This window comes from Zonotrichia leucophrys, chromosome Z (assembly GCF_028769735.1).
Source record: "Zonotrichia leucophrys gambelii isolate GWCS_2022_RI chromosome Z, RI_Zleu_2.0, whole genome shotgun sequence".
NCBI classification, from domain to species: domain Eukaryota; kingdom Metazoa; phylum Chordata; class Aves; order Passeriformes; family Passerellidae; genus Zonotrichia; species Zonotrichia leucophrys.
The window spans coordinates 2,596,252-2,607,588 of NC_088200.1; the positions used below are offsets into that span (position 1 = coordinate 2,596,252).

At 49.2% G+C, this 11,337-nt stretch overlaps 1 protein-coding gene across 1 annotated transcript; it reads left to right on the plus strand.

Annotated features, from left to right (window-relative positions):
* The first annotated feature begins 1,146 nt into the window (after positions 1-1,146).
* ATP5F1A (ATP synthase F1 subunit alpha) lies at positions 1,147-8,635 on the plus strand. Its single transcript, XM_064735857.1, has 12 exons — positions 1,147-1,311; positions 2,421-2,499; positions 3,474-3,643; positions 4,395-4,568; positions 4,646-4,812; positions 4,942-5,090; positions 6,007-6,158; positions 6,288-6,512; positions 6,620-6,727; positions 7,255-7,399; positions 7,588-7,738; positions 8,402-8,635. Exons 1-12 carry the CDS (start codon positions 1,252-1,254, stop codon positions 8,481-8,483), a joined length of 1,662 nt encoding a protein of 553 aa, XP_064591927.1. The 5' UTR covers positions 1,147-1,251; the 3' UTR covers positions 8,484-8,635.
* Positions 8,636-11,337: the final 2,702 nt, after the last annotated feature.

Genomic DNA, 11,337 nt, shown 5'->3' on the forward strand with positions numbered 1-11,337 from the left:
TTGATTGTTCTAGAATACCACTAAGCACACAGTCTTGCACAACCCTGCAATAAATAATCAATGTCTCCCTGGTGTGTCTAATTACTGGCTTATTGCACAACAGGTAAGGAATCAAATTTTTGCAGACAGCATTGTCACTGTCCCATCCCTTTTCCTGCCCGATACTGAGCCCCACCGGCTTTGCACCCCTCAAGATTTAATCAGTAGCTGTAACAGGACAGCTATGATTAAGCAGCTGCATATTGTGAGCTTTGCTTTTTTAAGGAAATCAAGATGATTACAAGAGGAATGGCAGTTTGGATGAGAGCCACGAGGATTGAAGTCAGCAGGACTGAGCAGTCAGAACCTGGGAGAAGAGTAATTCTGGCAGCGGGAGATTGTGGCCAGCATCTCATTGACCACCAACTCAAAACAGACTAAATTGAAAAGTGAGAGGTTTAACTAGGAAAGTAGGGTAGCAGTGGTAATTAATTGAAATGGTAGTTAATAGAATAGTACTAACTAACCGAGAAGTTATGTAACTTGTAAGCAATGAATGCTGACGCCTTTGGTTGTAGAAATGTATAAACAGAGTAGCGTTTTGATGACGGATAACCTCGACATCCAACTACCTGCTTTCTGCCAACTAGAAAAAGACAGAAATACCTCGCCTCGGTGTGTGAAATGGTGCTGCACACCGGGGAACGAGCCCGTGGGGTAACACTTCTGTCCCTGCTCCTGTCCTTATCCCCGTTCTCTTCCGTGCCCGTGTCCCTACCCTTGTCTACGTCCCTTTCCGTGCTCCTGTCCTTGTCACTACCCGTGTCCCCGCCTCTGTTCCGGTCCGTTTTCCTTCTCGTGTGCCTGCCCTTGTCCCTATTCCTTCCCGTGTCCCTGCCCTTGTCCCATCTCCGGTCGCCCCTCACTCCCCGCCCCTTCCGCCCGCTCAGGGCCATTTCAAGGACACATCCTGCAGCGGTTTTTTTTCTAAAAGCCTCATTTAGTGTTTTACTTTGTTAATAAAAATTATTTCTATTATTTTTATTGATCATTCTACATATTCGTGTATAAACGGACAGACAGGTAGATATACACACACGCATCCAAACCAGGGGCACGGGAAGCAGTTCCCTAGCGCGCCCCGCCCCCTGGGCGCGGCCTCGGCGCCAAAAGGGGCGTGAGGCGCCGCGGCCATTTTGTGTGCAGAGCGCGCGGCCGGCAGCCCTCAGCGTCCGCCAGCCTCAGCCTCCCCCGGGACCTGCCGCCGCCGCGATGCTCTCCGCCCGCGTGGCCGCCGCCCTCGCCCGCTCCCTGCCGCGGCAGGCCGGCCTGGTGAGCGCCATGCCCGCCCCGGAGCCGGCGGGGCCGGGGGGACGCGGCGCCGCCGCCATCTTGGGGGCCGCTGTGACATTGAGGGTGTGAGGGGGTGACTTCGGAGTTTGGGGAGGGAAGCACGGGGTCTGCTGTCAGCGCTGTGGGACAGACCCCGCTGAGGAACAGGGTGTCCCTGCACGGGCTCGGGGTAGTGGTTTAAAACTGTCAGGGCAAGGTCAAGGTTGTGGGGGTGAGGGGTTTATCTCTCATGCCCTCAGTGTTTGTGAGGAAACGGAGGGTGGGAAGAGCCGTGAGGAACCAGTATTTCCAATGAATATGAATGGGGAAGAGGCCTGCTCGGGGTGCAGGTTAATAAATGTCATCACCGTTGCTGCATGCTTTTGCATTGGGAGCATTGCTTAAAATGCTAAAGCGTGATACAATGCATTATCACAGATTTTTTTTTCCTTCTTTAGTGTTCAAAGTCGGCCATGAGAAGAGTTTCTTCTCAGGGAAGGTGATTAGACATTGCAAGGGGCTGCCCAGAGGATGATGGAGATAGCAGGCTCAGTGGTGTTTAAGGATATAATGCACTTAGTGCCGTGTTCTAGTTGGCAAGGTGGTGCTTGGGCATACGTTGACCTAAGAGCTCTTTTCCAAAGTAATTGTGATTGTGAGGTATTTCTGTTGTAGTGCTTTGTGGGTTTTTTTTTTTCCATATGTGTTTTAACAATACCGAAATCACTGCAGTCAAATTTGTGTTAGGAGGCACAACCTTCTCTCTCTGCAGAGCACTGCAGTGCAGTGATTTCTTTATGCCCCAAGGTTCTCGTGTTCAGCACAGAAATGACAAGTATGAGGAGGTTTCTCTTTGGGAGCTGCTGCAGCGATTGATGGTGACATCAGTGCACTGCAGAAAAATGCAGCGAGATACTTGGAGCAATCTCCTTCATTATTTGTCCTTTCTTAGTGGTGCTGGAATTGGTTCCATAGCCGTGAATGGGGTGCTGTGGTGCTTAGCTCAAAGCTCTAATGCACGTAAGCAGCCCAAGATCAAAGATGTGTTAATCTCTCAGCGTTTTTTTGCACGGTTAAAGGAATCTTACTGAAACAATGGCTTATTTTAGGTTTCCAGAAACACCCTCGGCGCAGCATTTGTTGCTACAAGAAACCTCCATGCCTCCAAAACATGCTTTCAGAAAACTGGTGAGTCTGAGGAAGGTCTTGAGTGTGGTTTAAGAATTTGGTCTGTCAGACAAAAAAGGAATTTGAATATGATGAGTGTTAGTTGACAACACTTCGGGACATTTAAATGCTGAGCCGTTGCATCCAGCAAACTGCACTTTAATACCTTGAGAATGCCCCCGGAGCAGGGAGTGGCTGTGTGTCAGCTGGCTTACATAGACTACCTGCTTCACCTGCAGCATTATTTGAAAACTGTTTGAAAAAAAAAATAGCCCCAGACTGGAGTTGCCTGCAGCAGAATGAAGGACTAGATGAATTCCCCAGGCCTGCCTGGGTTTGACCTTGTGTCCTTGAGCACAACTTTATTTTGCTGCCAGCAGTCTGGTGTTTAGAGAAGACAGCTGCACTGTGTGGTATGTGTTTGGCAGTGCTTTATGCAAATTTTTTTTAAGTGGTTTAAGGTGATTAAGGACATTACTAATAAATAAATTTTACAGTGTTACTTACTGTTTCTTAGCTGAGGAAATAAGCTGTTGGAAGTCAAACTGAAGTATGGAGAATATGTTTCTATATCTTACATCAAACGACTTGCTCCTGAAACATAATGAGATTAATTTACATATGTGTGGATCTTGGATCACAAATCATTTGGCAGGGTGTTCTGGTGTATCCAAGGCTAAGTAGCTTCTCTGCCAGCAGGCCTGTTCTGCCTGGGCTTGGGCTGATTAATTAATCTAATTGCTTTCTAGGGAGCAAGAGCATAGGATGTAATCAGGGAAGTGGATAACTACCAGGCCTGTTTTGGTTGAAGCTGGCTGGGGATGATGAGTTGAAGCTGCTTTTATTTGCAGTACACAGACTGGTATTTATCTTAGCCTGAGTAAAGGTGTTGCTAGCTAGACTTGGGAGAAAAGGGCACCTTGTGAATTCGAGGCAAGCTTGCTGATTGCTTATTGTACCTTGCAATGCTAATCTGATTTCAAACATCTCCCCAGGTACTGCCGAGGTATCCTCCATCCTGGAGGAGCGCATCCTGGGAGCCGACACCTCGGCCGAGCTGGAGGAGACGGGCCGCGTGCTCTCCATCGGTGACGGCATTGCCCGCGTGTACGGCCTGAGGAACGTCCAGGCAGAGGAGATGGTTGAGTTCTCCTCTGGGCTGAAGGTAAGCTGCCACTCAGCACAGTGTCTCTTTAGCACAGATATTAAAAAGACAGCTTTTTAAGGAGAGCTTGAGAATATGCTTGGAGGCACCACCATGAACATTGCATTAGCTTCATTGCAACTTTAATATGTAGTAACTGGTGATTTATTTTTTAATTTATAACACTGCTTTTAGTATCAGCATCTGATTCTCAGCCAGCATTTGAACATTTGAGCTGTCTTTGTCTTCATTTAGAAAGTAAAAGGACTAGGTTGGCACTGGATTTTTTCTTTGGTTTCAGGGTGTCTTTACTGTTTGCTGTTCAATAATGACCTCCCTGCTTCAATACATTATGCAGCTTGCTGGTTTGTTGTAGTCCTATCATTGAGTTAGGGTTAAAACCTGTTTCAAGAATACTGTAACAGCTCTCTGAGCATTTTTAATGGCCCATTTCACCTTGAGCAGAGAAGAAGCCAGTCCTTTTCTCTTGTCTAGCTTCTAGGCAAGGGAGTAATGTACTTGCCTGTCTGTTCTTTTTAGAGAAACAATTGACTTGAGTGCTAGGCTGCTGGGGTATAACTACCTGGTAGGTTGAAAACTTAGGCAGGTTCTGTAGCCAATGTGGAAGGAAATAGACATTTGTACATAGCAGCAGAACATTGCCACAAGGTTGAGGTAGATCATGTAGGATTTGTGAAATGATCATGTCAATATGAAAGTTTTTATGCATGTCAGTATGGCTTTTCTCAGAGTGGTGTGATCTCTGTCCCAGGGCATGTCCTTGAATTTGGAGCCTGACAACGTCGGTGTTGTCGTGTTTGGTAACGACAGACTGATCAAGGAGGGGGATGTTGTGAAGCGGACCGGTGCCATTGTGGATGTTCCCGTGGGGGAGGAGCTGCTGGGCCGTGTTGTGGATGCCCTGGGCAATCCAATTGATGGGAAGGTAAGTGTAGCTGGGTGCTAAGGACCTCTGCTGTTATCTGTATGATACAGACCTCAGCAGTTTTTTCTCTCTTTTAGGGCGCTATTGCATCTAAGACACGTAGGAGAGTTGGCTTGAAGGCCCCTGGGATCATTCCCAGGATCTCTGTGCGTGAGCCCATGCAGACTGGGATTAAGGCTGTGGACAGCTTGGTGCCCATTGGCCGTGGCCAGCGTGAGCTGATCATTGGTGACAGACAGACCGGGTGAGTGTAGTGCTCAAGCCTAAAATGTTCCTTGAACAGAGACACAGGTGCAGCGGAGCTGGACACAGGGTTGGGGAAGGGCTGGGAGAACCTTGGGCAGCTTAACTCACCAGCCTCTCTATTGCACAGGAAAACTTCAATTGCAATTGACACCATAATCAACCAGAAACGATTCAACGATGGCACGGATGAGAAGAAGAAGCTGTACTGTATCTATGTTGCAATTGGCCAGAAGAGATCCACTGTTGCTCAGCTGGTGAAGAGGCTCACTGATGCAGGTATGGATTTTGGGAGATGGTTGAGCCTGGCACCGAGTGACATCCTGTTCTCATTGTAATGCTCTGACCTCTCCTGGCTGCACGTGTCGACAGACTTCATATTTCATGAGTGAATTACTTAATTTTATGAACAAGAAATCTCTATACCTGTCTAGTGGAAAAAACCTCATTTTTGCTGTATCACAATTAGGAGGACTATTTTGAGGTGCACAGACTGCTGAATTGCTTCTGGAAAAGTCGCCCTGTGGTTTTAGGTTGTTTTCAGCAGAGTTGAAAGCTTCATCTTGGCAGTCAGGCAGGCCTGGTGATAAGCTGTGGCCTTCAAATAGTCATTGACTTGGCATTTGTTCCATGTGCCAGTCAGTGTGAGTGGCAGCTGGAAATGCTGTGAAGAGCTTTTACTGCCCAAACGCAAGGCGTTAAATAATAGCATCTCATCAGTCAGTGATTTCTGTGACCGAGGCTCCACATTTAACAGAGCTTGCAGGAGATCAGGCACTTTGACCTCATGCCTGGTGGTCCTGGCAGCTGTCATGGAAGAACCCACATGTTAAGGACAGTAATTTGTTTGGGACTGTCACAGAGAGTTGTACTGTCTTACAGCAGCTAGGAAACTGTGGACTTTCAGTATGAGTTTTTTTAAGAAGAAAAAATTGTCTTCGTCTTAAGCTTTGTTTTAAATGGGGAAGAAGTCTGTGAGTGTTAGATGTTAGCTGCCACAAAGTTGCCCTTGAGACTTCCTGAGTCAGTTTTGCTGACAGGTGTGTTTAGCTACATCTGGTGTGCTGGGCTTTCCTGTAGCAACAGTGACACTGCCTGGCTGTGTTTCGGCACTGGTCCTTCACATGCTTGTTGTGTTTGCTGATTTTGGGCACGATGACACAAGGCACTCAGAGGTGTCTCCAATCCTTTGCAGATGCCATGAAGTACACTATTGTGGTGTCTGCCACAGCATCCGATGCGGCCCCCCTGCAGTACCTGGCTCCCTATTCGGGCTGCTCCATGGGGGAGTACTTCAGAGACAACGGGAAGCACGCACTCATCATCTATGATGACTTGTCCAAACAGGTCAGAAACTTTGGTTTTGGGCCTTGTGCTGTGGCATTGGTGTTTGTAGCCGTAAGAACACCTCAGGTTTAGAACTGTAAAATGTTGAGTGGCGTGCAGGGCTCTGAAGGCTGTCTCTGCTCCACGCAGGCCGTTGCCTACCGTCAGATGTCCCTGCTGCTGCGCCGCCCCCCTGGCCGCGAGGCCTACCCGGGGGATGTGTTCTACCTGCACTCCCGGCTGCTGGAGAGGGCAGCCAAAATGAACGACTCCTTCGGGGGCGGCTCCCTGACTGCCTTGCCTGTCATCGAGACTCAGGCTGGGGACGTGTCTGCTTACATTCCAACCAATGTCATCTCCATCACTGATGGACAGGTAGGGCTTCCTCACAGCCCAGCATCTCCGTGGAGCTTAGTGGCTGGTCTCTGTGGAGGCCTCCAGGCTTCTGAACAAGATAATGATACTGCAATTCTGTCCTGCAGATCTTCTTGGAAACTGAGTTGTTCTACAAAGGTATTCGTCCAGCCATCAACGTTGGTCTGTCTGTGTCCCGTGTGGGTTCTGCTGCTCAGACCAGGGCTATGAAGCAGGTAATTGGGAAGTGGCTGTTCCTCCTCGTGCTAGAGATGAGTGGTGTATAGGTGTGAATAAAGAAGGATTAAAGCTTTGCATCTATCAGTGTTACACAATTATAAAAGAGCAAACTTTAGATATCTCTTTAATGCTTCCATTGCCTGCTGAGAAAGGTATGGGAAAAAGGCAAGTAGTGTCTGCACAGAGATGCTGGATTCAGTTTCGATGTGTTGAACTGGGTAGTGATTACATACAAAGTAGAGAATGCTATTAATTGCAGGCTTTTTGTCCAGACTAAATTATCTAGAATTAGACTAAATCTAGAATTAGAGAGATGTATATCTTGCTGTTTCAGCAGATAAATAGTGTCGTTATGGTAAAGTGTTGGATTCTTGTAATGTTTGTAATCATCTGTTAGTTTTTAAATTGACTTTTATGGAGTGCAAGGCAGAGCTGACTTGTAACACGTGTCAGCTGCCAGCTAGCCTTCAGACTCCTGGGCGCAGTTAGCGGTGGTGTCAGTGGCTGTGGCTGTGCCCTGCAGGTGGCCGGTACCATGAAGCTGGAGCTGGCTCAGTACCGGGAGGTCGCCGCCTTCGCCCAGTTCGGCTCTGACCTGGACGCAGCCACGCAGCAGCTGCTGAACCGCGGCGTGCGCCTGACAGAGCTGCTCAAGCAGGGCCAGTACGGTGAGTGAGCGCCCCGGGCTTGGCAGGGCTGCCTGCACTGGGCTTGGTTAGCATTTGTGTCTGTTCTGTGCTCATGGTGATTTGCTTGCACTGAGCTGTCCGTGTGAACTTGGCGTTCCAAGGATTCTGTAGTCTGATATGTCCTGGTGGAAGAGTTCCAGTGGTGTGAGTGCTGTTTTTTCATGCAGTTCCCATGGCTATTGAGGAGCAGGTGGCAGTCATCTATGCTGGTGTAAGAGGTCACTTGGACAAGCTGGAGCCCAGCAAGATCACAAAATTTGAGAGTGCTTTCCTGGCTCATGTACTGAGCCAGCACCAGGACCTTCTCTCCACAATCAGGTATGGTGGTTTACCTTGATTTATCCCAAGGGTATTGATGTCTGTAGTGCAGATAATGGTCACTGACCTGTTAGTGTAATGTGTCCTAGAACATCGGGCATTCAGCTGGCTGTATCAAAACTGGGGGTTAAATCAGCCTTCCTACCATCTGCCTTCCTCAGCTTCAGCTCTTAGGAAAAGCAGCTGATGCTTAAAGTGAGCCTTCTTGCAATGTGTCTCCTCTAACCTGTTCCTGAAGTCTTGATTGATTCAGTTCCCATATTGAGGACATCTTTGAGCTGTTGGGGTGCTGTGGGTTAAGTGCTCCTGAGTGAACTGTTGGGGATTGAGTGTTTCCATAGTCCTATCCTGGAAATTGGTCCTGGCTTTTTTTGTCATGAAGACAATCATATGCTTTCTGTCTCTGGGGACCAGCTCTGTAGGTTTGCGCCTTGTTGGAATTCATATGGCTGTTCTGAAAGAATTTGTGAATTAAACAGGACTGGCTCTTTCAGGAGAAGGGATACTCTGTCAGTGGTTTGGCTTCATGTACCAAACAAGTGTGTTCATTTATCTACTGAATTTGTTAGGAATGGGAAGGTTTGTTGTAAAGCTTCTGTGTTTGTCTTGGGGTTGACCCTGTTTTGATTGCTGTGTCAGAATTTAACTGAACTCTTCCCACAGGACCGAAGGGAAGATCTCTGACCAGACAGAAGCAAAGTTGAAGGAAATAGTCACAAAATTCCTGTCTACTTTTGAGGCATAAACTCTAAAACTAACAGACCAGACCAGGCTGGTTCTAGCAGACCAGCCCAGGCTGTTGTGATCCAGTGTTCCAGCTCCGTCAAAGACGACAAAAGCATGTGCGACTTGAATGTACAGATCTCGGTGAGAATAAAGGTTCCCATGTAAAAAGGCTCTGTTCTGAATGTAAAAATAACTGTGTTCTGTGTGATTTCTTTTTGTCCGTACTTCTGGCTCACTCTTGCACCTGTGGAACCACAGGTCTGAACTTCCCTGGACGCAGCCCTGCTGGAAGAACTCTGGAAATCAGGGGTATCCTTAATGCTTGAGTGGGCAAACTCCCCTTACAGGAGCCAGGAGAGTGACAGAGCTGAGGGACCTTCAGTGTTCATCATTTGTGCCAGGCAGCTTATCCTGCAGAGGGGCAGTGCAGCTGGGGTCACAGGGATAACCCACTGGGCTTCACAGGAATCCCTTAACTGTGACACTGACAGAGCATTTCTTGGAATTGCTATCTGACCCATCCTAGTGCCTGGCCTTTGGAATACTGGTCTTTGTGTCTTGGCACTATTGCAGGTGTAGCTGTCAACAGCAGTAATACCTGATGACTTAAATCTGAGAATCCCAGAATGGTTTTGGAGAAGACCTTGAACATTGTCTCGCTCCACCCTTCTGCCATGGGCAGGGATACCTTCTGCTATCCCAGGTCACTCCAAGCCCTGTCCAGCCTGGCTGTGAACACTTCCAGGGATGATGCAGCCACAGCTGATCTGAGCAGCCTGTGCCAGGGCCTCAGCAACCTCACAGACAAGAATTTCTTTCCAATATCCCATCTAACCTTGCCCTCTTTAAGGCTGCAATTGGCTCACCCCAAAGCTGCCTGTTCGCAGGCTGAACAGTCCCAATTCTCTCAGCAGAGCTGCTCCATCCCGCTGATCATGTTGGTGCCTCTGGATTCCCTGCAGCAGCTCCAGCTCCTTGTGCTGTTGGAGCCAGGGCTGGGGCAGCTCTGCAGGTGGGCTCTCACCTGAGCCCAGGGGCACAGGGGCAGGATCCCCCTGCCCTGCTGCCCACGCTGGGGTTCAGGCTGGGGCAGGACTGCTCTTGATGTGTGTGCTGTCCCAGGTTAGCTTCTGTGCAGCAGTGTCCACCTCCCAGTCCAGGTGTGGAGCTACAGGCAGCTGCAAACACTCTCATGCATTTCAGGCTGACAGGCTTCTCTTGTTAACGGCCTGAGTGCTTTAAGAGAGTGGGCTCTGCAGTACTGGGCAAAAATAAGCACACACTTTAAATCCAGGGATAGCAAATACCTTTTTGGGAACAGTGCTGTGCTCCAAGAGGAGGATCTTGTGTTCCTTCACCATCTTGTTTCTTTAACCCTACAGCCCCAGAGGAGGTGTCTGGGGGGCCTCACAGGTGTGAGGGAATTCAGCTGTGGAACATTTCTACTCTGATCTGCCCAACATCACGTTCCTTCCAGGACAGCTGTAAAAGCTTGTGACTTTCTGTCCAGTGACTAAACCCTCGTTACTACTTGATGTTGCTGTGCCATGCTTCGTGTGCTGCTCTAGTTGGAAAGTCCTGAACTCAAAAGTGTCTCGGTCCTAAACAGAGATCTATTTTTTTCTAGTAACATAAGATAAATGTTCCTGAGTGGTGCCAAGGGCTGGGAAGCTGGGAAATGGTGAGTGGATCACAAAATCACAGTGGTTTGGTTTGAAAAGGACCTTAAAGATCGTCTGTGTCTACCTGCTGCTGTGTGCGGAGCACTTCTTCCCAGGCTGCTCCAAACCCCCTCCAGCCTGGCCTTGGACGCTGCCAGGGGTGGGGAGCCACAGCTGCTCTGGGAAACCTGTGCCCTGGCCTCACCATCCTCTCTGGGAAAAGTCTCTTCCCAATATCCCATCTATCCCTGCCCTCTCAGTGGAAAGACAGTTCTCCCTTGCTCTGTTACTCTGCGCCCAAAGTCCCTCTCCAGCTCTCTTAGAGCACATTGAGGTGCTTGGTGGAGGGGATTCATGGTAGCGGTTTGTGCTCTCTTTTGTCTAGAGGCTACACACAGTCTGCATAAATTAGCCTCAGGTTACAATTGAGCAGACATTTCATTAAGTTGAAAATGCATTTTTTTACACTACTGAGTGTTTTAGCTGTCCCTGTGTTCAAGCAAAAGCCTCAATTTGAGTGTGGTGGGTGTGATTGAGCCATTTCAGTACGCAGTGTCCGATCTTTGCTTTCATATTTTCCAAGCGTTGCTCAGAGCTCCCTCATGGAGTGCCTTGTGTTAGGCAATGGCCCCTAATAAACTGTGACACGGGATGTGTGTGGTGAAGGGGAGTTGTGCGTGTTCAGGAGCGGCTAGGAAAGGAGCTGAGCCTGGAGCAAAGGAGGCTCAGGGGGGCTCTTGTGGCTCTGCACAGCTCCTGACAGGAGGGGACAGCCAGGGGCGTCAGGCTGTGCTCCAGGGAAAAGAGACAGGAGGAGAGGGAACGGCCTGCAGGATAGGTTTGGATTGGATATTGGGAAAGTTTCTTGACCTGGAGAGTTTTCCTGCCCTAGCACAGGCTTCCCAGAGCAGTAGTGACCTCCTCACCCTTGCATTAAAAAGTCCTGTGGATGTGGATGTGTGGGACATGGGCGGGCTTGGTAGCGGCCGGGCGAATGGTTGCACTCGACCTTGGAGGGCTTTTGCAACCAAAGCAATTCTCTGATTCCATAAAACCGTCCCAAAGCATTCCTGAAGCTCCGAGCCGGGCGGGCAGGGTGCTGCAGGTGGCGTGGGCAGGGCTGTGCAGCCGCCGGCCGAGCCGCTCCGGCTCCGCTCCCTCTGTCTTTGGGGCACCGCACCGGTGGGTTCGTCCCGCGGTGCCGGGCCTGCC